Genomic DNA, 25,525 nt, shown 5'->3' on the forward strand with positions numbered 1-25,525 from the left:
CTGTATCACACAGGTGCACCTGTAACCGTTCTGTATCACACAGGTGCACCTGCACACATGCAGTTATATCAGTTATATACACGAGATAAAGGTTGCCTTCAAGCAAACCTGTTATCAAATCCCTACCTGTAAGGTTCACTTGATAATGTGACTCTTTCCTGGGTGGATGACTGTCCTTCCCATCAAACCCCCAGAGCAGGGCATGCACAGGTCTGCTCCCGCACAACTCATGGCTCCCGCGCATGGGTTCCTGGACCCCATCTCTGTACAGGAAGACCCAAGGAACAGAGGACCCTGGCCCCCGAGAGTGCAGGCAACAGGCAGTGGGTCAACTTGTCCAGTTCCACCAATAAGGGCACAGTGACCAAATAGTGTCAATATTAGTTCAAAGGCTTCAGCCACGCAGAAGATAAGAAGTGCTCCCCTCCGACTTGGTCATTGTGGAAATGTGTAGCCCAGGGGAGACAGATTCTAATCTACTAGATTAAACCAGTCCCCCAAGCTTCTCTTTGATCTACTTATAAAATTGAAATGAAATGAAAGATACACTTTTTTTTTGTTTCAGGTGTAGAATTTAGTGATTCATTACTTACATACAACACCCAGTGCTCATCACAAGTGCCTCCTTAATGCCCATCCCCCATCTAGCCCATCCTCCACCCACCTCCCTCCAGCGACCCTGTTTGTTCTCTATCGTTAAGAGTCTGTTTTGGGGCACCTGGGTGGCTAGTTTACTTCTCTCTTTTTTATTCCCCTATGTTCATCTGTTTCGTTCCTTAAATTCCACATGAGTGAAATCATGTGGTATTTTTCTTTTTCTGACTGACTTACTTCGCTCAGCATAATACCCTCTAGTTCCATCCACATCATTGCAAATGGCAAGATTTCATTTTTTTTTTTTTTGAAGGCCGAGTAATATTCTGTTGTGTATATGAACCACGTCTTCTTTATCCCATTCATCTGTCGATGGACATCTGAGCTCTTTCCATAATTTGACTGTAGTTGATAGTGCTGCTCTAAATATTGGGGTACAGGTGCCCCTTTGAATACTGATTCAAAAGACAACCCTTTAAAACTGTTTTCTCTAATTTGGGATTTTAAGGTCAAACGCTCCTGATGACCAGTCAGCCCGTGTTTGGGAGGAGTCCTTCTTTTCTCTTTGGTGCCATCCCAAGTCAGTTTTCTTTAACAGTTCAACTGGAAGAGCAGTGTGGTCCTGCCACGTGTGGCCATAGGGACTCCTGTGACCGACAGTCACCCAGCATCTCCATCCTAGAATAGACCAGGACCTGGCCCCGAGAAGAACGGTACAGAGGAAACTTCACCTCAGCAAATTATGCTCTAAAGAAAAATAAAACATCTCCAAACTGTGTCTCCACAGAAAAGCCAGCAAAATGGGCTGTTGGCTCCATGTGAGTCCCAGGAAAACCTGAGAACTGACTCCTTGATTTGCCCAGCACCCCCAGCCAGAAAGCTGCAAAGCAGACCAGCTTGGCAGGAAGTGATGCCCGATGGATACACACAGTGCAGAGGCCGGCAGGGACTGCCTCTGTCCTCCAGACACGGGGTGGAGAGGTATTTTGGGTGGCTGTTTTCTGACCCTGTGCATGAACTCATTCTCCAGGAAAAGCAATTTAGACGTGAATGCTGTCAGGTATGTGGCCTCAGAGCCAGGACTCAGGGTCATCACCGGCCCAGGCTGCACACCATGCCCAACCTCAGGTCCAACAGGAGGCAGCCCCAGCTAAGAGGGAGGCTGGGACATGTAAACTCAGAAGAAAAGTGCAAAGAGAAGCCCAACCAGAGGGTGGCTCCAAGTCGCACCGCATCATAGGATCATGTGTCTTTCAAAGTTCATTTCTGTCCAAGTGCTAAACCTTGGGAAGGTGCTTTTTGTCTCTGAGAGGTTTTAGGCTATTATTTTTCATTGACTTTGAGCGATAGGAGATCGCCGAGGCAGAAACCAGTGTGGGTGGTTACTTTCTACTCACCTTATCAGGGCTCAGGTGAAAGTGTGTGTCAGGGAGACCACCTCCAGGCTTGGTGGAGGGGTACCCTCCTCGCGGCCCCAGTCAGGGTGGGAGTGTGCGCTCTGGGGAAGGAGCCAGGCCAGGCTGGGGCCCTTCAACCATCTGGGTCCGTGGGGTTACGATGGGCAACTCCTTGGATTTCTGCAGGATTTTTTTTTAATTCAGTTATGTACATGCTTAACATTCCAAATGATGAGCAGGTAAGGTTTGATAATAAAGTATGGAGGACGTTATCAGACTGACTTGTCTGGATGCAGAGGGGACTTCCCTCGTAGGTGGTGTGGAGATGGACACGGTTTGCCAGGCGCTCTTTCCTGCACCCTGAGGGGAGGGTCTTCACGGACCCCACTCCCATTGAGCTCTCGTTCAGGCATCCTATGGGCTCGCTCAGGAGACCAGCAGCCAGGACACCAGACACGGCTGCTCTGTGTGACCTTTCCCTCCTGTCTCCTAGGATCCTTCTGGAACTCTGCTTCCTTCCACACAGAAACTTCATACCTTCACTTCCCCACTTTACACGCAGAGCTCAGCGCCGACGTGTCCTTCTTTTTTAAGACAAGAGCTTCATCCGGGGTGTTCTTAGAGAACCTGGGGATCACAGACTTCATCAGCCTGGAGCTACGTTGTAAGTTTCCAGAAAACTCTGTGGGGCCCTTACCACTGGTCAAGGAGCCCTGGACGCTCCTCGTCCCTCCATCCATTAGTTCCAGCCTGAGATTCAGTCCAGTCCTGCAGTTCTATGAGCCCCGCCCGGCGGGAGCCTGATGGTACACCTGACAGCCCTCGGGAAGTACCTGTCCACGCAGGGTTCATTTTGAGAACACTTCGTCTGGGTGTAGACAGGGTCTGAGTTCAGCTAGTTCCTCCACAAAGTGCTCACTGGAACCCCAAATAACCTGCAACAGACCACCAGTGCACCCACAGCTTTCTCACATTATAAAATGGGTGAAGGTCTGGACCAAGTTCTACACAAAATCCACACGTTTTATAGTTTTCCTACACATGTAATTATGGTTTCAGTCCAGTACAAATCAAAGTGAATTAGCACATTCTGAACCTAATTTTTAAAAATCATTTTCCCAAGTACAACATACCTTTGCCCTCTGGTCTACCTGGAAAGATACTCTTCCGCCTGTGGTCGGCGGGGGCCCTGCTTCCCTGTGTCCCTGAGGCCCGTCTGGGAAACGGCGCCAACCTCCCCATGTGTCGTGTTTCCAGCCCCAGTGGAAGTGGCCTTTTCCTTCGATGTGGGGAACGGGCCCTGCGAGGTCACAGTGCAGGCGCCCGCCCCCCTCAATGACGACCGGTGGCACCTCGTCTGGGCTGAAAGGAACACGAAGGAGGCCTGGCTGCAGGTGGACCTGCTCCCGCCCGGGACGCACGCGGCCCCTGAGGATGGGCACGTGCGCCTGCAGCTCAACAGCCAGCTGTTTGTGGGTGAGTGCTGCCTGGCGCCCTTTCCAGCCCCGGGCGCATGCCGTGGGGTGGGTGACCCCAGAGGGCGGGCACGGGTAAGGCCAGGCCAGGACATTAGCTCCGTGCCTGCCGCCGCTTCTGTCGGCCCCATCAGGCACCTTCAGGCTCCCGCTGCCGGGCCGGGCAGCGCATGCCGCATCCTAGCCTCCCAGCACGCAACCAGGAGCTTCTGTCCCCAGTGCGGACGCAGGAGCCAGCTCGCTGCCCCAGAGGGTCCGGGCACTGCCCAAGACTGGCTCCCGAGGGACACGCGGTGGGCGCTGCTCTGCGCACTCTGTGCCCAGCGGGAGGTGAACGTCAGCGATTCCCACTTCTGAGTGCTGGGCCCCCACCCCGGGGCCCCCCAGAAACAGCGAGAGAGAGACCAGGAGGGGTGGCCACCACCCCACACATCTTGACACCCCCTCCCCTTCTGTGGGCATCCCCAACCTCCTTCCCGGCCCCTCCGGCTCCCCGTTTATCACTGCTCCGCTCAAGCCCCGTGTGGGTCTCCCACTGCACTGGGTTGCTTGGTTTTCAGCTTCTGTTGTGTTGTTTACGAATGACCTTATTGTGACTGGGGGATCGATAAGACAGAGGGATTAGCCCTCCTGTGACCATTCCGTGCATTTCAAATAAATAAGGATGCTGTTTACTTATTACAAACTCCAACAAGGGAAAAAATAATCACCAACTATTAATGAAATATCAACCAGGCTTCTGTTTGAACTAGATTCCCAGGATCCCTACAAACCTCCTGCGAATCTTACAGGCTCCTACCCAAAAGAGGAAGCTTACCCTGACATTTGAGAAACATAATTTTTACTATTTTCTGTGTAATTTTTTTTGCTCTTTTCTACTTTTTTTCAATGTGGGGCTTGAACTCACACCCTGAGATCAAGACCTGAGCTGAGATCAAGTAAGTCACTTAACAGACTGAGCCACCCAGGCACCCCTACAATTTTATTTTATTGGAGATATATTTATTGAAATTTCTATGCCCAAGGCACTGTACGGGACACCTGAACTGTGGTCACATGGCCAAAACCTGAATAGTATATAATCTGGACACCAGTCCTTTATTGAATACATGAATCACAACTGTTACTACCCCCTGAGGCTTGCTTTTTACTTTTTACCAACATCTTTGGATTTGCAGAAGTCTTAATATTGATTTGTATTTTTGTATTTGTATTAAAAACCTTCAAGCCCAGTTCATCAAAGATTTCTTTTGTAGTTAGTGCTCCTTGAGTTTTCTCTGAGAAATCAATGTTTGGAAGAAATTCTCCTACATTTTATTTTAGAAATTTTTAATTTTATAATTTTAGCTTTTGGTCTTTTAACTTTTGCTGTCAGGTCTATGATCTATATAAAAAATATTTTTATATATGGTGTGAAGTAGGATTCAAGGCTTCATTTTTTATACCACTCTTTTAGGGTATGATTGATATGTTAAAAGATAGTTAAGTATAGCAATGGAGGGTTTATTTTTCTCTGTTTATGTGCCCAGTCCTTCGGAGCTGGTGGTGGTGACATGATGTCAGCATCTCGGAGAGTGACCGTGCTGGGGGATCTCACTGCTTCAGATTCCACAGTGGGGTTTACTGTCTTGGAGCTCAGAGTTCATACAAGGGAAAACTCAAGAGTAGTTTATGATATCCAATCTCTTATTTACCTTGATGTTAGATGCTATCATTGCTTTATGGATAGCTTTTTCTTTTTTTTTTTTTTTTTAATTTTTTTTTAAGATTTTATTTATTTATTTGACAGAGACACAGCGAGAGAGGGAACACAAGCAGGGGGAGCGTGAGAGGGAGAAGCAGGCTTCCCACAGAGCAGGGAGTCCGATGTGGGGCTCGATCCCAGGACCCTGGGATCATGACCTGAGCTGAAGGCAGACTCTTAACGACTGAGCCACCCAGGCGCCCCTGGATAGCTTTTTCTAGGATGAATTTTTTTAACATTTAATTTTAATTTTTAAAAATGTTCTTGGCAACATTTTTACCACTTTATTGAGATACGATTGACATTAACTTTGTATTAGTCCATGATGCACAGCATACTGATTTGTGTATATACAACAGAATGACCCCAGTAAGTCTAGTCAATATCGGTCACCTCACATGGTTACATTTTTTTTCTTATGATGAGAACTTTTAAGATCTACTCTCTTAGGGACCTTAAAATATACAATACAGTGTTGTTACCTACAGCTGCTGTGCTGTACCTTTCATCCCATGGCTTCCTTATAACTGCAATTTTGTAGCTCTTGACCACCTTCACCCATTCCCCCACCCCCACCTCCTGCCTCTGACAACGACCAGTCTGTTCTCCGGATCTGTGAATTTGGTGTTTTTAGATTCCACCTATAAGTGAGGTCTTACGATATTTGTCTTTCTCTAACTTATTTCACTCAACATAATGCCATCAGGGTCCATCCACATTGTCACAAATGGCAGGAGTTCTTTTGTTTATGGCTGCATTATAGATACTTATAATTAGTGTACAACTATTTAGCATATGCAACTTGATGAGTGTGGGGAGAAGTCCCCACCATGAAGCCGTCAGCACCATCAAGGACATGCACATATCCATCACTTCCCAAAGTTTCCTCCTGCCCTTTTTATTATTATTTTTATGGCAACAACACTTACTTTAAGATCTAACCTCTTAAAAATGTTAAGGGTACAAAACAGTGTTGTTAGCTCTAGATCCCTAGAACTTATTTATCTCTCATAACTGAAACTTTGTGCCCTTCAACCAGTAACTCCCCATTTCCTTTCCCTCCCGCCCTGCCACCCTCCCCCACCTGCCCTGGGCTCTGACGGCCACCACTCTACACTTTGTTTCCATGAGTTGATGATTTTAGATTCCACATATGAATGAGATGAGATAGTATTTGTTTTTCTTGTTTTGTATCTCATTTAGTATAATGTCCTCCACACTCACCCAAGCTGTTGCAAATGACAGGATTTCCTTCTTTTTTAAGGTTGAATAATATACCACATTTTCATATATAGTGTGAGGTATTCATTTGTTAATGGATATTTCAGTTGTTTTCCTATTTTGGCTGCTGTAAATAATTTGCAATAAACATGAAAGTGCAGATAATTCTTCAAGATACTGACTTAAATTCTTTTGGATATATGCCCAGAAGAGTAATTAATGGGTCATATGGTAATTCTATTTTTAACTTTTTGAGGAAACTCCATACTGTCTTCCGGAGTGGCTGCACCAGTTTGCATTCCCACCAACAGTGTAAGAGGGTTCCCCTTTCTCCACATCCTCACCAACATCTGTTATTTCTTGTCTTTTCAGTAATACCTATCATAACAGGTGTGAGGTGATATACCATTGTGGTTTTGCTTGGCACTTCCCTGATAATGAGTGAGGTTGAGCACATTTTCATATATCTGTTGGCTGTCTGTATGCCTTCTTTGGAGAAATGTCTACGCAGAACCTTTGCCCATTATATACTCAGGTGATTTGGTACTTTGCTATTAAGTTGTAGGAGTTCCTTATGTATTTTGGATATTAACCCTTTACCATATATGTTTTACAAATATTTGCTCCCATTCTGTAGGTTGCTTTTTCATTTTGTTGATTCTTTGTTGTGCAGAAGCTTTTAGTTTGACTGTTTTTCTTTTGGTGTCCTACAAAAATCATTGCCAAGACAAATGTCAAGGATTTTTTTACCTATGTTTTTTTCTAGGTGTTTTATAGTTTCAAGTCTTACACTTAAGTCTTCAATCCATTTTGAGTTGATTTTGTTTATGGTGTAAGATAAGAGTCTAATTACATTTTTTTTTTTTGCATGTGGATATCCAGTTTCCCGGCACCATTTATTAAAGAGACCATCCTTTCCCCATTTTGTATTCTTGGTGCCCTTGTTGAAGATTATTTGAGTACGTATGATCTGTGTGAGTTTAATCCTGGGTTCTCTGTTCTGCTGCACTAGTCACTTGACTTCTCTTTATGCCAATACCATGCTGCTTTGATTATTGTGTCACATAATTTGAAATCAGAAGGGATGATCTAAAGATTGCTTTGGCTATTTGGAGTCTTTTGTGGTATATGTGAATTTTTGGATTTTTTTTTTTTTTTTCTGTCTTTGTGAAAATACCATTGGGATTCTGGTAGAGATTGCATCTAATGTGTAGATTGCTTTGGGTAGTATAGACATTTTAACAATTAATTTTCCCAATTCATGAACATGGGCTATCATCTCATTTAGCTGTGTCATCCTCAATTTCTTTCATCAGTCTGTTATAGTTTTCAGTGTATAAATCTTTCACTTGCTTGGTTAAATTCATTCCTAAGCATTTTATTATTTTTGATGCTGTTGTAAATGGGATTGTTTTCTCAATTTTCCCCTATAGTTCACTGCTAAAATATAGAAACACACCAATGTTTAAATGTTGATTTTGTATCCTGCAACTTTACTGAATTCATTTATTAGTTCTAAGTTTTTTGGTGGAATCCTTGGGGTTTTATATATAAGATCATGTCATCTGCAAACAGAGACAAATTTACTTCTTCGTTTCTTATTGGCATACCTTTGATTTCTTTATCTCACCCATTGCTCTGCCTGGGACTCGAGCTCTCTGCTGAGTAGAAGTGGTGAGGGTGGTTTCTCATCTCAGAGGAAAAGCTTTCAGGTTCTCATCACTGAACATGATGCCATCTGTAGGCTAGCCCTGTGTAGACTTTATTATGTTGAGGCAATTTCTTCTGTACAATTTGTTGAGAGTTTTATCATGAATGGGGGTTGAATTTTGTCAAATGCTTTTTCCATGTCTATTGTGGTAATCGTGTGGTTTGTATTCTTCATTCTATCGGGGGCATGCCACGTTGACTGAAGCACGGATGGTGAACCATCCCTGATCATGATGCATGGGCCTCCTCATGTGCTCCTGAATTCAGTTGGCTAATATTTTGCTGAAGGGGGAAACATTGGAAAATACACAAATATGTGTAAATTAAACAGCATATTTTTCAGCAACCAATCATTCAAAGAAGAAATCAAAAGGGAAATGAAAAAATCTTGAGAAATTAAAATGGACACTTCTGCTAAACTTAATCTGTCATTAATCCCATTTAATGTAATTTTCTTTTCAAATTGAAGCTTAATCAAAAATTTGAGTTCAATTTGAGTCTTTTTAATATATTTCATGTTTTTTAAAGATTTTATTTATTTATTCATTTGACAGAGAGAGAGAGCACAAGCGGGGGAGCGGCAAGCAGAGGGAGAAACAGGCTCCTTGCTGAGCAGAGAGCCTGACGTGGGGCTCAATCCCGGGACCCTGGGATCATAACCATAGCCAAGGCAGACAGTTAACCGACTGAGCCACACAGGCACCCAATATACTCCATTTTTTGAAAAAAAAAAAAAAAGTTCAACAGTTTCTCTAGTTTGTTGAACACATGGAATTCAGTCATAATAATTGGGTTAATAGCCTCATCTGTGAATCCTATCATCTATATCATATCTGGATGACTTTCCCTTGATGGGGTTTTCTTCTTATGATTGCTCACTAATTCCTGCCTCTTCGTATGTCTGCCATTTTTTTAAGTTGGATGCTGGGCCTTGTGAATTTCCCCTTGTTGGACACTGGACATTTTGTATTCCTTTATGTGTTCTTGAGCTTTGGTCTGGAACAAGACTAATGTACATGGAAAGAATTTGATTGTTTTTGGTGGTCTTGCCTTTTAGGATTTTTTTTTTTCAGTACTGGAGTTAATCTGGGATTAATTTTTTCTCATTACTGAGGCAAAAAATTTTAACTTCTGCATGAGATGCCTCCTGAATTTGGTGGCTTGCTGGTGACTATTAGGAGCAGACAGTATCCCACTGTCCTGCAGGAGCCCTGGAGCTTGACCCTAGCCCTAACCCCAAGCCCAGCCCTAACCTCAGTCCTGTGGGACACCCTCCAGGCTTCTGAGTCACCCCCTGCCTGGCCTCCGGTGTTTCCTCACAGAAGGTGTTGGAGAGTGCTGAGTTCACTGCTCGGGTGGGACCCTCTGCAGACCTGCAGAGTTCATCTGAGGATCCGAGTGACATCGGCCCCCAAACTCCCCAGGCAGAAAGCTGGGGTGATGGGAGAGCTTGGCTTGTTATTTTCTCGCGCCCGGGGGTGACCGCCATTTATGTCCAAAGCCCAGTGCCTTCAGAACTGTTGTTTCACATTGTTCTGGTTTTTTAAGTTATTTTCAAGGTGGGAGAGCAAACCCAGTCCCCATTATTCCACTATTGCCATAAATGGACATCTGGGTTTTTATGTTAAAAAAAAATTCTTACATTTTATTTTATTTTTTTAAAAATTTTGTTTTATTTATTTATTTGAGAGAGAGAGTGAGAGACAGAGAGAGAAAGCACAAGAGGGGGTAGGGTAAGAGGGAGAAGCAGGCTCCCTACCGAGCAGGGAGCCCGATGTGGGACTCAATCCCGGGACTCCAGGCGCCCCCCAAAAAATTATTACATTTTAGCTAATCATATCAATGTCCACCACATTACATTATCATCATTACAATAATACTGATGTTTTGTTAAGTCCCGTTCTATATTCTAATAAGACTAACTTAAAAATAAATTGCTCAGTTAACTAACAAGGAATCCATTTAGAATAAACATTAAGCAAAGTCAAGTTTTAAAAAAAATTTTTTTCAGTGTTCTTGAATATCTCCCAACTGTGTCGAAATTTACATTTTGAAAATTACACTTGTCCATAAACGTGTTGGAGAAGTCACAGTTTTTACAACTTGCCGTGAAGCCCTCCCTGCACGGCGTCTGGACCGTGTCCTGTGCTCTGTTTCAGGAGGCACGGCCACCAGACAGAGAGGCTTCCTGGGGTGCATCCGGGCCTTGCAGCTGAATGGGAAGGCGCTGGACCTGGAGGAGAGGGCACAGGTCACCCCGGGGGTGGAACCCGGCTGTCCGGGCCATTGCAGCACCTACGGGAGTCTGTGCCACCACGGAGGGCGCTGCCAGGAGAGGCCCCAGGGGTTCTCCTGTGACTGCGAGCTCTCCGCTTTCTCAGGGCCCTTCTGCGCACAGGGTGAGTGTGAGTGCGGGCGCCGCCGGGAAGGAGCCGGCCGGCCTGGGGAGTGTAAATCCTGAATGAAACCTCTTCTGTGCCGCTGTTTGATGAATGTGTTTCAGTTCCTAAATTCCTCTGTAAATCACTTTTTGGCAGCTAATCTCATTTTATTGGAAAGAAATGTGACTCTATTCTTGAAAAGCCAGGGCCAACAACTGTGAAATCTAACATCAATTCTGTGATTTTCTTGAAATGCTGCCTGTGCATCCTAATTCCTTCTACCTCATGCCTGTGCTCTGAGATAATATGTTATTAGAAGTCTGTCCTGTGCAGCCCTGCTTATTTCAATATTATTATTTAAAGTAGTGGCTTCAAGTTGCATGGGAAGAATTTTCCTCCAAAAATGTATTTTATTGGCATAATAAATACATTTCCCATTTATATTAAGATGGCTGAAATAGAGCCTCTTAAACATTTTGCTCCGAGGTTTATTGATGACCTCTTGTTACAGTGAAAATGACAGAATCTTTTTAGTCTCATTCTGAGAGGTCACAAGCCTCTCATTTCGTTGAAATGACAGCGCTAATTGTAGCACAGACATAATTCTTGGAATGTACTTATGAGGTTTATACTTTCATAGATACTCACAGAATCTAAATAAAATCCATTATCACCAAAATAAATTCCAATGCCTCCTTTCGGGAATCTCTGAGCTGTTGCCTTTTGACCTTAAAAGCCTCCGGGTTTTGGAGCACAAACTTGGAAACCAAATTGGATCAGTTCTTGATTTTCAAAAGAATGAGCTGCCTGGAAATGGCCAGAGCACAGTCACAGAAGCGATATTTGAAGATAAATGTGTGATGGTAATCAGTACCCCCATTCCAGGACATGTTTCACCTTCCCAGGTAAAATCCAACTGGGCACTTGCAGTCACGTTGACAGAGTCAAGTGGCCATACCAGCTCTGCTCCCAGAGCCCCAGGGCAGCAGCTCAGCTGCAGGGAAGGGAAGCCGAGCACTGGACGCAAGGAGACCAGAGTGGATGAGCCCCCAGATTTGCACGTGGTCCCTGCCTAAACCCTTGGCGGGGACCCACTTGTGCAGACTCAGGAAGACCTCCAGAGGCGGCCCAACTGCAGAGATGCAGGGGATGACTGCTTAGGGAGACAGGACTGAAGTGGGAGTACAGGCATGCTGTCCGTCCACTGCAACAAACAGCAAGCAGCAGCAACCACAGAAAAACAGAAACAAGAACCAACAAAATTAAGAACATTTACAATGAGTTATCAACATTGTCGAGTTTTCAAAAAGTACTGAACATGTAAAAAAAGATCAAGAAATTATGTTGCATATTCAGGGGGAAAAATGTAGTTAATAAGAATTAACTCTGAAGAGGGCCTTTTTTAAATTTTATTTATTTATTTATTTTGGTTTCATCAGACAAAGACATCAAGTTGTGATTATAACATATTCATCAAAGGGAATAAAATTCAGAGAAACAAAGAAAATAGGTCATCAACAAATAAACAGATATGCAACTTCAACAGAACAATGAAAACCATATAAAAAAACTTATAAGAATATTAGAGCAGAAAAATACAATCACTGAAATTTTAAAAAATAATTATAACCAGATGAGCTCAACAGGGGAAGGAACCTGTGAACTTGACAATAAGACAATAAAAAATCATTCAATTGGAAGAATAGAGGGGGAAAAAATGAAAAAATTTTGAGGAGTCTCAAAATCTTCTGACAATACCAATAATTAAATATTTTAATTCCAAACAATCTTTGAGTCAAAGGACTCATAAATTAAACTGAAAAATATTTTAATTAAATATAAAAATATACCATATTAAAATTTGAGTTATACAACTAAAGTATTACTTAAGGGGAAATTTATGACTTTATTTTATTAGAAAACAATACAGGTATAAAATCAATTACATAGTTTCCAATTTAGGAATTTAAAGAAAGAACAAAATGAAATCTGAAGAAAGTAGAAGATATAATAAAGATAAAGCAGAAACTAATGAAATAAAAAACAGACAAAAAAAATCAATGCAATCATGATTGAAATCACTAGCATTATACAACTACATCAATGCAATTAAAAGCTAATTCATAGAAGAGATCATTAAAATTGAGAAATTTCTAACTAGATTCTCAAGAAAAAAGGAAAAATGACACAAATTATAAATGTTAAAAATAAAAGATACCAAAGCAGATGTTACAAAAATTAAAGGAATAACAATGAAATATTATGAACAGCATTATGACAATAAATTTCCCAACTTATATTAAATGGACACATTTCTTGAAAGACACAAATTACCAAACCAAAGCATAATAGATATAAAATCTTCATAACCTACAACTACCACAGAAATTGAATTTCTAATTAAAGATCTTCCCACAATGAAAATTCCAGGACCAGAAGGTATTTGCTAGTAATTTCTACAGGAAAAGATAATTCCAGTCTGATGCAGGCTGTTAGAGGACAAACAGGAGGAGAGAATATTTTCCAGTGCAATCCATGAGCCTTCTGAGTCTGACACTAAAATCAAGCAAAGACTTTACAAGAAACCAAACAAACAAAAAAACTACAGAAATACACTCATGAATACTGACACAAAAACACTTAATACCAAATGAGCAAATCAAATCAAACAATAGAAAAGAAATATGAATAAGTGGGATTAATCCAAAAGGTATGATGCTGATTTAAATTTAAAAAAAAAAACTCAAGAAAGTCATTATATCAACAGAATAAAAGAGAAAAACAGATAAGTTTCAAAATATACAGAAAATGCATTTGACAAAATTCACTATGAAATCTAAGAATATAAGGTAAATTTCCCAACCCAACAAAGGATACCTAACATCATATCACTAAGATATTTAGTGGTGCAAGACAGAATGTTTTCCCTAGGAGACTGAAGAAAGCAAAGATTTTTATTCCCATCACTTCTTTTCAATATGCTTGAGGTCTTAGCCATTGCAATAAGACAAGAAAAGGACATAAATATTGTACATATTAGAAAGAAGAAATAAAACTCTCTTTAATCATAGAGGATATAATTATCTATATAAAATATAGAAAGTTCATAAAAATCTGCTAGAATTAATGAGGGAGTTTAGTAAGGTCACAGAATACAAGGTCAGTATTATAAAATTCAACTTAATTTTTATGTACTAGTTATGAACAACTGGGACAAATTTAAAAATAAAATTGTATTTGCAATAGAATCCAAAAAAATGAAATATTTACAGATAAATAGAACAAATAAGTGTAAGATCTCTACACTGAAAATTACTAAAAGAAATTAACATCTAAAGAAATGGATGAATATGCCATGTTGATGAACTGGATCACTCATTATTATTACTATATCATTTATCCCCAAATTGATCTATGGATTCAGCACTTCCCCCAAAATTTCAGCAGAATTGTAAATTAATTCTAAATTTTATATGGAAATGCATAAGGCCTTGGATTTCCAAAGTATTTTAAAAAGAATAAGTTACAGTGAAAAGAATAGAGAATCCATAAATGGGTTGACACTTAACTCACACTATATATAAATATTAACTTGAGGCAAAAATAAAAAATAAAAAAACATAATGTATGATTCCACTTATATGAAATTCCAGAATTAATTTAGAGTAACAGAAAGCAAATCAGTGGTTGCCTGAGCATGGGGCCTAAGGAAGAAACTGACTGCCAAGAAGCGTAAAGGGCAGAAGAAAATTGGAAATGTTCTGAATATGGACTGTGGATGTTGCTTTGTGTGTGCTCATCTCCTAAAACTCTGCAAATTTTACATTTTAAGTGGGTGTGTTTATTGCTCCTAGTTATACCTCATTGAGCTCCACTAAAAAGGTATTTTTCCCCTTCTGTATGGCTCTGTATCCATATCCACTAAGTGCCATCTGAAGGTCCTCTTGCAAGCAAACATTACCTTAGAGGTTGACCTCGTGAGTGAGCAGGAAACAACTCTGAGGTGGTCTGGGAGTGGGTATGTGAGGTGGTGATGCGATGGCCATGCTGGGAGGGGGGCACCTGCTGTGGCCATGGAGATGCACAGACTCCCAATAGTTAAACCACCCATGTCCTGCCCCCAACCACATGCACACATACATGTAGGGCCCCATCTTATGTAGAAGGCCAAGGACATACTCTCATAAACTGTTTAAGGAGGATCTTGGACAGTTTCTGGCTCCCGCACCACTTCCCTCTCTCAAATTCACAGTGATGCCACCGACACAGCTTTCCTTTTCCTGTAAAATATTGATATGAGCTGACACTTGTTGGTGGTCATTGGTGGGCAAGTGGCCTTCCACTTCCATCTTTCATCATTGCTGGGCGAGACTGCTACCTGCAAAGCAAAAGACTAACACCAAGGAAAATGCAGGAACGAAACAGCTCAAGCAGATGTCTGTGCCTGTTTAGGCCACGTTCCACTGAGGAAGGAGCAGAGGTAGTTTTAATGCTCACGCTTACTGAGGGCTGCCCTAAAGCCCCAACAACCAACCGTGCTATTCATTTCTGAGATGTGTGAGTGCTTGTTACATCATTCTCTGCTCTTTTATTGATTAAAATGTCCTGGAAATTAGAATACTTCAAATGTCCATAAGTATACCTAAAATTAGCCCTCAATCTTTTCTAACATAAACATATGCCTATCATTTCAGAGATTTCTGCACACTTTGGAGCTGGGTCCTCAGTGACTTACAATTTTCATGAATTTTATCCGTTAAGTACAAACTCCAGCCCCCATGCTGCTTCATTTCATGGGGACATGACTTTAGCTAAAGAGATGATCACATTCAGTTTCCAAACACTGCAAACCCCGAGCCTGCTGCTCTACGTGGACTCCTTCTACGATGAATACCTCTCTGTTATCCTGGCCAAAAACGGTGAGTCTCATTTGAGTGTTAGAAACGTAAACTGTGTCATCAGTACTGTGCAGGTGGACTGTTCAGTGTCCAAGGCTCTCAGGCTGGAAACGAGGAAAAACCTTCATACTCTGCAAATGCCAGTTTGTTTTATTTTGCTTTGTTTTCCAGAACTACAAAAATATTGTTTCAGATGTATCATTTCAGTAATTATATTAAGATTCTTCTAGAAAATTTTTGATGAATTTGCATATCTCAGGTAAACAGAAATGTTATTATCACTGGAAGCTCTTCATTGGAAGTATAATGTGTCCAGTTATATGTAGAAAATATTTCCTCCTTCTAAGCAAAGGGAAGAAGAATTAAGGTGGGTGTTAACACAGTAAGATCATGCAAAAATGACTGTCCATGAGCACCAGATAAACCTTAGTTTTTACTCTGTCCGTGGTTCTGAAGTTAAATTTTCCATATCCACTTGAAAATGGAAGGTACAATTAGACCAATCGGCCAACAACTATGCTTCCAGTGGGGAAATAAAGCACAGCTTTAGGCATTTCAAATAGAAAGTCAGGGCACTAATTCAATATCTGGGAAAATTTACAAATCTCTCTGGCTGGCAGGATTTGGGCAGAGCCCACGTGACAGGTAGAAGCATGAAGCTGCACCTCTGTGGAGCAGGTCACACTGAGCCATGGGGATCTTGTGTCCTACAAAGAGCTTATTACTGTATTTCACTTCTGCATCATGCCTGCAGATTTTAGAAATAAAACCTCCAGTGTGTGCATAAACAAATAGATTTGTTTATATAAAAACAAAAATAAACAACATGCTGCCAAGCATCTCAAATATGACCCCAAGTAAGAATGGTGGCAGACTTAAGCTACAAACCACCTGAATGGCAGGAACGTTTCATCATCTCGTATGAAGGAGCCCTGGGAAGGGCACAGTGGGCTCCCCACCGGTGAGAAAGCAAGGAGAATTAACCCTAAGGGTGCCTTTGGTCGAGTTCACTTCCCACTGGTCAGCCTCACCATGTGTAGTATCTTCCATGGCCCCTCAGGCCTCCAATAGCCCCTGGCTGCATGATAGCTCCCAGGACCAACCACACTCTCTTGTAACTCACATTTCGGATTTGGGAAATAAGAAGACCAGACTAGGAAGACAGAAGCTTCAGCATTCCTTAATGCTCCTTTTGCAAAGATGGAGCAGAATTCAGACATTAGCATGTGATAGAGTGGGTGCTTTCTTTCAGAGAATTGAGAATTGTGGGAAAGAGCACTCTTATTAATACTTTATCTTGAGTTAAAAATGGTGTCATCAGAATGTAGACCAGCCAGATACTTCACATGAACTGTGAACAGACTCAAAGTGCAAAATGTTGTTCCTAGAAGCAACAGAATAATAATCATTTCTCTGGAGTATAGAAAGGCAGCTTTTAAAACATTTTGTTGTTTAAACATCCTATTTTTTTCTATTCTAGGGAGTTTGCAGATTAGGTACAAGCTAGATCTACATCAGGATCCTGACGTCTTTAACTTTAACTTCAAGAATATGGCGGATGGGCACCTTCACCACATGAAGATCAACAGAGAGGAAGGAGTGGTCTTCGTAGAGGTAAGAGCATCATCAGCCAAACAGTAATTAACCTCCTACTTCCCCACCTGCTATGTGTCACTTACAGTAATATTTTGATAATGAAGCATAATACAAAGTTTCCTTCTCTATGTTAATCTCTCATGTGCTGCACACAAGAAATCATAGGCCAGGATTTTTATTTATTTAGTAATGGAAACCTGCCAAATACAGTATAAAATTTAATTACTTAGATTTTCCCTCATTTATTTTAATTGACTTGTTATGAAATATTGTCTATGGTAACAGGTGGAGTATTTGTAAATGATTCTCCAGTGGGAATCCACAAGAGTACAAATGTTATGACAATTAAGGATATGATTTATATAAAATACAATTATGAATAAAATGTGCATAACTAACAAAATAGACTTGAGTCATTGTAGAGTAAGTGAAATTACATACTGTCAGCACTTTTGAAGAAAAACATTAGTGAATTTGCTCTCTACGTGGAATAACCTACTTTGGCTTTTACTCTTTAGGTTTTATTTTGAGATATGTAAAAGCTTTGGATGTTTGCATCTTTTTGTGGGTTCTACCAAATACAGGTCATTCATCTTGTGTCAGGAAGCGATAAGGACCCTGCAGAACACAGGGGGCAGGGGGTGGGGTGGGCAATGGAGATCTGAGACACCATGAAAATTGCTCATGAACTAGCACTTCACTGTCGGATGACGAGTTTCTTAACATGGGGTTTTTCCCTCAGGTGTAACCCTACGTTCCTTTTCTAGTGGGTCATTTCCGTTCCACGGCCTCCCTTTGCTTCTTGCCATGTTACTGACAACTGACAGATGTGTTGGTGTTTGCTTCTCGTGAGGCAGGTGGACCAGAAAGCCCGGAGCCAAGTGAGCCTGTCCTCTGGCACAGAATTCAACGCCGTCAAATCCCTCGTGCTGGGCAAGATCTTAGGCAAGTAGACACAGGGCTCCCCACCCTGTGCCCCCTCCCTGGGTCACAGAGTCATGCTACTAACACAGAAGCAAGCTCCTTGTTTTATTTTCATTAGATCATTCATGCCGATCAAGGCAGAAATCCTACTGGATCTGGGCTGCCCATAATCATGAGAACACACTTCCCACAGACAAGCAAGTAAACAGCATTGAGAACAGCTACACACTCTTGTCCCTTGTTCTGTCATTAGCACAAGGACTGTGGAGACTTTCTGACCTCAAAGAAGGATATTGGTCCAAACAGACACAGAGTCCGTAGGTCCAGAACCCTACCCAGGATGACGTGTAAGGGGGTCTGTAGAGAGCACACGTCTGTGGTCCGTGTGCTCATGAAGGTGGCCGGGCGGTGGTGCACGGATGCTCCTTGCCTGGCTACCACGCTTGCCAGAAGAGGGTTTCATGCAGCCTGGTCTCCTCGGCCACAGCCTGGGCATCAATGCAGAGCAGGGGCATCTAGGGGTTGGGTGGGCACGCTTTCCATCCCCGCCTTGTCCCCAGGTATTCAAGTGAAAGCAGGTAAGACTTAGGAAGGCTTGCTTTTAGTTATGAACTGTAAACACCATGTATTTTCACGTATTACTTTGGGAAATGCTCTCCAGTTTGTTTCCTATCCCTCGTCTTGTTTTGGCACTAACAGGATAGACTTTATCCAAGGTAATGATTTTTTCATCGCTTCCTCCTTTGCATTTATATTCCTGAGTCTTTCACATTTTCCTCATATGTAATTTCAAAGTCCTGAGCATGCGAGTGTACATATGGGTAGACGATAAAAGTATAAATCACTGAAAAGGATGATAGCTAGGTTTTTAACTCTGTGTTAATGAGTTAATATGTTTTCCAACACTACGTTGGGCATTAAAAGGATGCATTCCCATTCTTCAGTCAACATGGAAAATGTCATGAATTGTAATGTTCTAACAGGTTGTTCTATTTAATAGAAGAAAAGTAACATGTGAAAAGTCCTATTTATACAGTGCAAGTTTAATTGAAAATCCAAACCGAGCCAGATAGATAGAGCCTGGTTTGAATATTACATATATATATATATATATAATATATATATAATTTTTCAGTTAAACTTGCATTATATGAGAAGGCAAATTTTACATAAATGCACATATATTTTATACATACATATAAAACTTAATTTCAAAATAAATCTATAATGACAAAGTTGATTTAAACTGGTGATTCTGAACGCTTGGTTAAAACGCTGATGACCCCGTAGCGGGTAAGCAGATTGCGTGTGGAGCCCTATGGTGTCCAGCCCACGCTTCGGGAACAGGGCCGGGCCTCCCACAGAACACACCAACGACTAAGCAGAGTCATTGTTTCTCATCCCAAGCCCACAGTCCGACGATCACTGACTGACCTCAGAGCATCCCAGGTGGTCAGCACGCGTCAAAGACCCCCACCCCAGGGTGGCTACGCCCTAGCAGGAGGGTCCCAGGACACAGGGCACGTGTACAGGACAAGCGTGGACACTGCAGCGTGGACACAGCATCCACACTGCAGAAGACTTGAGAAGTGGACAAACATTTGAAGAAGGGGAGAGTCACCCACAGCTTCGGGCTGGATGTGACTGAGTGTTGGGCTCCAGGACAGGGGTCGGGGAAAACAGACCACATAGGACCTTGTGGGCACCACAATCCAAGAACAGACTTTACTCCAATGAAACGTGGCGCTGCTGAGTCCGTGGTCTGACCCTGCTGCTGGGGCGAGGGAGATGGGCCCCGTCGGAGATGCTGGCCATGACCCACACTGACAGCAAAGAGAGGGAGAGGAGGGGAGGCGGGAGCACTCCTGAGGGGGGGCAGGGCAGGTGAGGCCCAGCTCTGCACCTGCTGGAACTGGGGCATCCGTCAGACGCTGGCGTGGTCGAGCGGGGCACATGGCCACTGGTGTGTGGGATGCCTGTCCTTCTCAGTCCGCAGGGCAGAGGGGAGATTGGCTGACACGTGGACTTTCATTTCCTCCCTGATAGCAGTATGCATTTTATTCCATTTTCAAAACTATGGCACCGAATCCGTCTTTAATCCTAAACAATCAAAAGCCCACGGACTGTCCCACCCTCTCCTGCTCGACAGCCCCAGCTGGGGGCCGTCTGGACCCCAGGGACCCCGCTGTGTGGGAGGTGGAGCAGACCCAGGCCCCATCCTGTGCCCCACTGAGCTTGTCCCCTGGCCCTGTGGCTAGTTACTGGTTTTGCCTGAACTAAGTGAGCAGCTGATAATCCCAGAGATGTCCAGGTTCTGCGACCCGAGCCCGGGCCGAATTTTTGTTGAATTGCTGCTTTCCACACTTGGGGGGACGGAGGCAGTCTTCTTCCAGTGAGCGGAGCGATCACCCATTGAGAGAGCACGTACTGACCGCCTCGCTCCAATACATTACTGCAGCCACTATGCAGACGTGGCCCCAAGCACACAAATTCCTGTCCTCAAAACTCCACAGCCTAAGCTCAAACAGGGAGTATGCAAATACGTTAACAAAGTTCATACACGTTAAGCATTGTTTAAAAACGCTGACAAGAGGGTTTTTTTTTCACTTTTTTATTTTTATTTTTTTAAATTTTATTATGTTATGTTAGTCACCATACAATACATCATTAGTTTTTGTTGTGGTGATCCACGATCCATTGTTTTCGTATAACACCCAGTGCTCCATGCAGAACGTGCCCTCCTTAATGCCCATCACCGGGCTAACCCATCCTCCCACCCCCCTCCCCTCTAGAACCCTCAGTTTGTTTTTCAGAGTCCATCGTCTCTCATGGTTTGTCTCTCCCTCCGATTTCCCCACCTTCATTTTTCCCTTCCTTCTCCTAATGTCCTCCATGCTATTCCTTATGTTCCACAAATAAGTGAAACCATATGATAAAATACACCTTATGTTCAAAAGCAACATTGAAGTTGGTGGACAAAGAGGCCCCGTGACGTAGCAAAATGTTGTTTGACCTGTGGCCCAGGTCACACGGAGCGCAGTGAATGAAAGCAATACGCAGTACATCCCTTCAATCCCGTGGGTAAAGAACTTTGGGGCGGAACAGAACGTATTGATGCTTCCACACGAATTCCATGTCCATCAGCATATTATTCAGGCCCTAAAGTACGGCTGACGCTCAGGCCAAGCAGTGGAGTTTACAGCCGAAGCAACAGGGAGTCATGAAATTTGAAATAAAAATTCATTTACCATATGCCCGAGGGCACAGATTCTGACCAAGGTCTAATGACACTTTCCACATCTTGATAGTTTTATTTGAAGATTTGTCTTGCCAGAAGCCTAATAAAACTTCCAAAGCATTCTGCAAGCTCTGTGTTCTGGGCGGGCAGCACGAGGGGCCTCGTTACAAGGGCTCCCGGGGTGGGCCACAGGGCACTCACTCCCAGAGACGCGTCCAACACCGAGGGGAGATGCCAGTGTTTCTCCCGGAGCCCAGCAGTTCCTGCTTCAACCATACCCTCCGCCAACACTGGGTGAGCATCTCCAGTGTGGATTTTAGTGGCAGTGTCCCCATCCGGCGACCCGAGTCATCCTCGTGCGCGCTAGGGCACCCCGGACAGAACCGTCCAGGGTCCTCATTGGTTAAAATACGCATCTAAGTGTTACCTCTCTGACGGGCTTCACTTGATGGTACGCGCTCTGGTCACATTTTCTCAGATTCCATATGATCATTTCAGAGTAAGAAGCCTTTAAAAGTCAACTCTTCAGAGCTCAGATTTTATAGCTCTGAATATGATCAAGAATGTGCACGTGACGCACAGAAGCTCTGAAAACGCTCTCCCTTAGTCGGAGTGTTAAGTAGGTGACGCTGAGGAACGTCGGTCATCAGGATCCTGTCCATGCTGAGTACGTGAGCCATAAAACAAACAGCAAAATCTAACAAACAAACAAAAGACTAACTCTTCGGAAGGGAAGGCGGTCTCCCCACCGGGAGGTTGGAGTAATGAGAAAATGCGGTCTGCAGCGGTCCCAGCCCAGGACGGTCACGCTCCAAGCCCAGGGCGCCCCATGGCGGTGTGTGGCACTGTGAGCAGGCGCCGACCCTGCCTCTTCAGGTGTCCACGGAGCCTGCCTCCTGCACGCTGCAGACGACCGAGCCCCGTCAGCTCCTTCAGAAGAAACCCCATGGAGAGGACGCACCAGGATGTGGAGGATGGACTTGAAAGTGTGCCCTGGGCACAGGGACTTCGCCCGGGCTCCTCGGCCCAAATGGGAGCTGTGGCCGGGAAGCCCGAGCTCCTCTGTCTGCTGGTGTGGGGCCAGCTACCTGCCCTCCCTGGGCTCTGGTTACTTATCTGTCAAATGGGATAATCAGGAAAACCGTGCCTCAGAGGCTGTTAGGAGCACTCAGAGCAGTGACAGGTGCTTCCATGGATTATCTAAATTTTCACAGAATAAGTAAAAATCAGGGTAGATTATTTCTAAGATTCTTCTCAAAGATTAAATCCTATAATATAAACAGCTAGCCATTTGAGATAACAGATACCCGAGGTCTTCAGAACTGTGAGATAATCTGCCTACTGTCCCTGGAGTTTCATGGCTCCAAGCGAACGATACTCTGATGCGTTCCACATGTCTCCGTTTAACCGTAGGTCCGTCGGGACAGCCATGTTTCCTGAACCCGTTAAGTATGACATGCACAGAGAAAAGTGTAATATTCTCAGTGCACAGCTGGGAGAACCTGGACAAAGGGAACTCAGTTTGATCAAGAAGAGAAGGTGACCAGTGTCCAGCAACCCCCTGAGGGTCCCCAGCCGGGGGCAGCGCAGACACGGCCCGCCCGTCTCCAGACTTAACAGGGAAGGGCGGCGCCCTGTGTGTGTGTGTTTCGTGTCCGATTTTTTCCTTCCGCTTTAATGCCCGTGAGTGGAACCCCTCAGTCTTTTGTTGGCTGGCTTTGGCAGAGGGGACGCCGGAAGCCTCAGCTGCCGCCTTTGTAATCACACGCTCCAGAAACGCTCCTCCCAGGGCACGCTCTCCACACGACTTCCAAGGCCTAGAACCTGGTTTTTCTTCCAGACCTTTCCTGGAAGGATTTGTTCTTCAGAACAGTGGGAGCTGCTGCTTTCAGGAAATACAAGGCTAACTGATAAACAGGCAAAACTACCTAAGAATCTAACTGGCTGGGAGTTCTACAACCTGTGATTTCAGAAACTTGATTTTGTCTCAAGAATTGGATTTAGAGTTTGTTCTTGAGAGAGAAGATTGTACAATAGCAAAATTTAAAATAACGCAGCCAGTTCTCCCGAAAATCACAGAGCAGAGTAAATGCCGGGGACCCCACGCCCATGCTCCAGCCCTGACTCTCGCCGACTCTAGCAGGCGATCACTGCCCACCACTCCCCCTTCTCCCTCCCTGGGGCCCTTCCCCACTGCACCTGCCATCAGCCTGGTCTCTCAGGAGAGCAAACGACACCGAGGATGGCCAGCAGAGCTTCGTGTGCACATTTCTCTGAAAACACACACATATAGGGCAGGTATGTGCACACGCAAAAGACACATTAAGGATGAAAATGGTTAAAGCTAAAGAAAACATTCATGGTGCAGCTCTGGGCATCCACAGGGAAGATGCCTGTTTGGTCCTCTTGTGGCACGACTGTTAGGCCAGCCTGGCGAGCTAGCAGGCAGGGTGGGGATGAGCCAGCTTCTGTGGGCATCTCCTCCTCAGCTGGAGGGAACCTGGACCAGCACGGAGAAGGCCCGGCTGTGGGTCCCGGAACACCGAGGGGCCTGAACTTGTCTCCAGGGGTCCGGCAGGATGCATCCAGAGCAGAGGCAGCTGAGGATCTTTGCAGCGATGCTGCCAGCCAGGGTGTCACATCCCGGAAATACAACCCCACACCCCAGGGGCTCTGACAGAGGGAGAGAGAGGGCAGAACACCCACCACTGTCCCTGCAACATGGAGCTGTCCGAAGGACAGGCGCCGCTTGCGCACACTTGGAAGAACGAGATTTGAATTGGGAGAAGCTGTGGGGACTCCAGCTGCAGAGTCGGCGATGACCCCAAGCACAGCTGAGTCCCTGCTGATGCTGGAACTCGAGCAGAAACCCGCAACCACTGGCCAAACCACAGAGGTGTTGGAGGAAGCCCCCAGAGGATTGCTCTGATGCTCATCTGTAAACTGAAGGGAGCCCGGGGATGAGGAGGGGGGACCACAGCCGGGAGCAGCGAACCTTCAGGTAAGAACAAACTGCTTGGAGACACGACCTACACGTGCTAAATAAAGATCCTGCCGTGTCCCTGCCCCATACCGTGCCCACTACGTGCGCTCACTCCCCACGCCCCACAAACGCGCCCCATTAACCGCCCGCCCACCACCCGTACCCCACTAACCGCACTGTCTCCCGCAGAGCCCGGCGGCCACGTGGATGAGGACACCAAGCAGGCCGGCGCTCGAGGCTTCTCCGGCTGCCTCTCCGCCCTGCAGTTCGAGCGCGCGGCCCCGCTGAAGGCTGCGCTGCACCCCGGGCGCTCCGGGCGCGCCTCGGTGCAGGGGCCGGTGGCCTCGTCGGAGTGCGGGGCCGGACGAGGAGGCAGCGCGGCGCCAGAGCACACGCACGTGGGAGCAGGTGCGCGCCCTGTGCCGGCCACAGCGAGCCCCCGGGGCCGGGTGGGCCTGCCCTCAGCAGGGGCCCCTGAAATCTCAACCCGCAGCTCCCTTGACCAAGTCTTCTTCTTCTTTTTTTTTAAGATTTTATTTATTAATATACGTTAGAGAGCTTGTGTGAGCGGGGGAGGGTCAGAGGGAGAGGGACTCTCTAGTCGACTCCCCGCCGAGCGCAGAGCTGATGCCGGGCTCGATCCCGCCACCCTGAGTCCAGGACCTGAGCCGAAAAAGAGCCCAACGCTCAACGGGCTGAGCCACCCAGGCACCCCATCCAGTTAAAGCATTCTTAATGCAGACTGACAATTCTAAAGTTAAAACCACACAAATTCCACTTTTGCAAGATAATTCCTCTCAGGCTTGTGTTCCTTTCTCCCTGCAGAACGTCCTGGCGTGGTGGAGGAGGGGAGACCCATGGCTGGCAAGACCCACGGACACTCGGCACTGATTGGAGGTGCGTTCCTGGCTCACCGGCCGCGGGGATCTAGGCTGTGTCTACACTAGCAGAAGATCCAGACTCTCCTATCTCCCAGGAACTGCCTGTTTAGCTCAGTCCTGGGGAGTCTGACCTTCTCTGATGTCATCTTCCCAAAGCCAGCCCCATAGGAGACTGTCCATATATGTAATTGATGATTTCATCGGGGGCCCATTAAGGAATTACTGTAAACACATCTAACAATGCAGAGGTCTGACCTTGCGAACAGGCCCCCGGCTCCCCAAGGGTGTGCAGCAAATTTGAGGAAATGGGTTTTCGGGCCGTGGACCCAAGCTGGCCTCTGCTCGGGGTCGTGGAGATGTAGTAGGGGCCTCATTCTCCGTCTGTGGTGTGTTTGGGGAGCTTCGCGTGGCGCGGTTTAGGTACCGTCCCAATGCACACATCACTGTGGGTTGTTTTTATGAAGAAAACATTAGGCTAATAGT

General features: G+C 44.8%; 1 protein-coding gene across 1 annotated transcript in view; it reads left to right on the plus strand.

Moving 5' to 3' along the window:
* Positions 1–25,525, plus strand: part of LOC116647154 (contactin-associated protein-like 4) — a 149,137-nt gene that overhangs the window by 122,236 nt on the left and 1,376 nt on the right. The window contains exons 16-23 of the mRNA XM_032428352.1: positions 2,485–2,655; positions 3,249–3,467; positions 10,301–10,540; positions 15,217–15,441; positions 16,901–17,034; positions 17,874–17,961; positions 24,351–24,569; positions 24,987–25,058. Of these exons, the coding sequence (XP_032284243.1) occupies positions 2,485–2,655; positions 3,249–3,467; positions 10,301–10,540; positions 15,217–15,441; positions 16,901–17,034; positions 17,874–17,961; positions 24,351–24,569; positions 24,987–25,058 (1,368 nt within the window). The remainder of the gene's footprint in view (positions 1–2,484; positions 2,656–3,248; positions 3,468–10,300; positions 10,541–15,216; positions 15,442–16,900; positions 17,035–17,873; positions 17,962–24,350; positions 24,570–24,986; positions 25,059–25,525) is intronic.

The sequence above is a fragment of the Phoca vitulina genome, unplaced genomic scaffold (assembly GCF_004348235.1).
Source record: "Phoca vitulina isolate PV1807 unplaced genomic scaffold, GSC_HSeal_1.0 scaffold1, whole genome shotgun sequence".
NCBI lineage: Eukaryota > Metazoa > Chordata > Mammalia > Carnivora > Phocidae > Phoca > Phoca vitulina.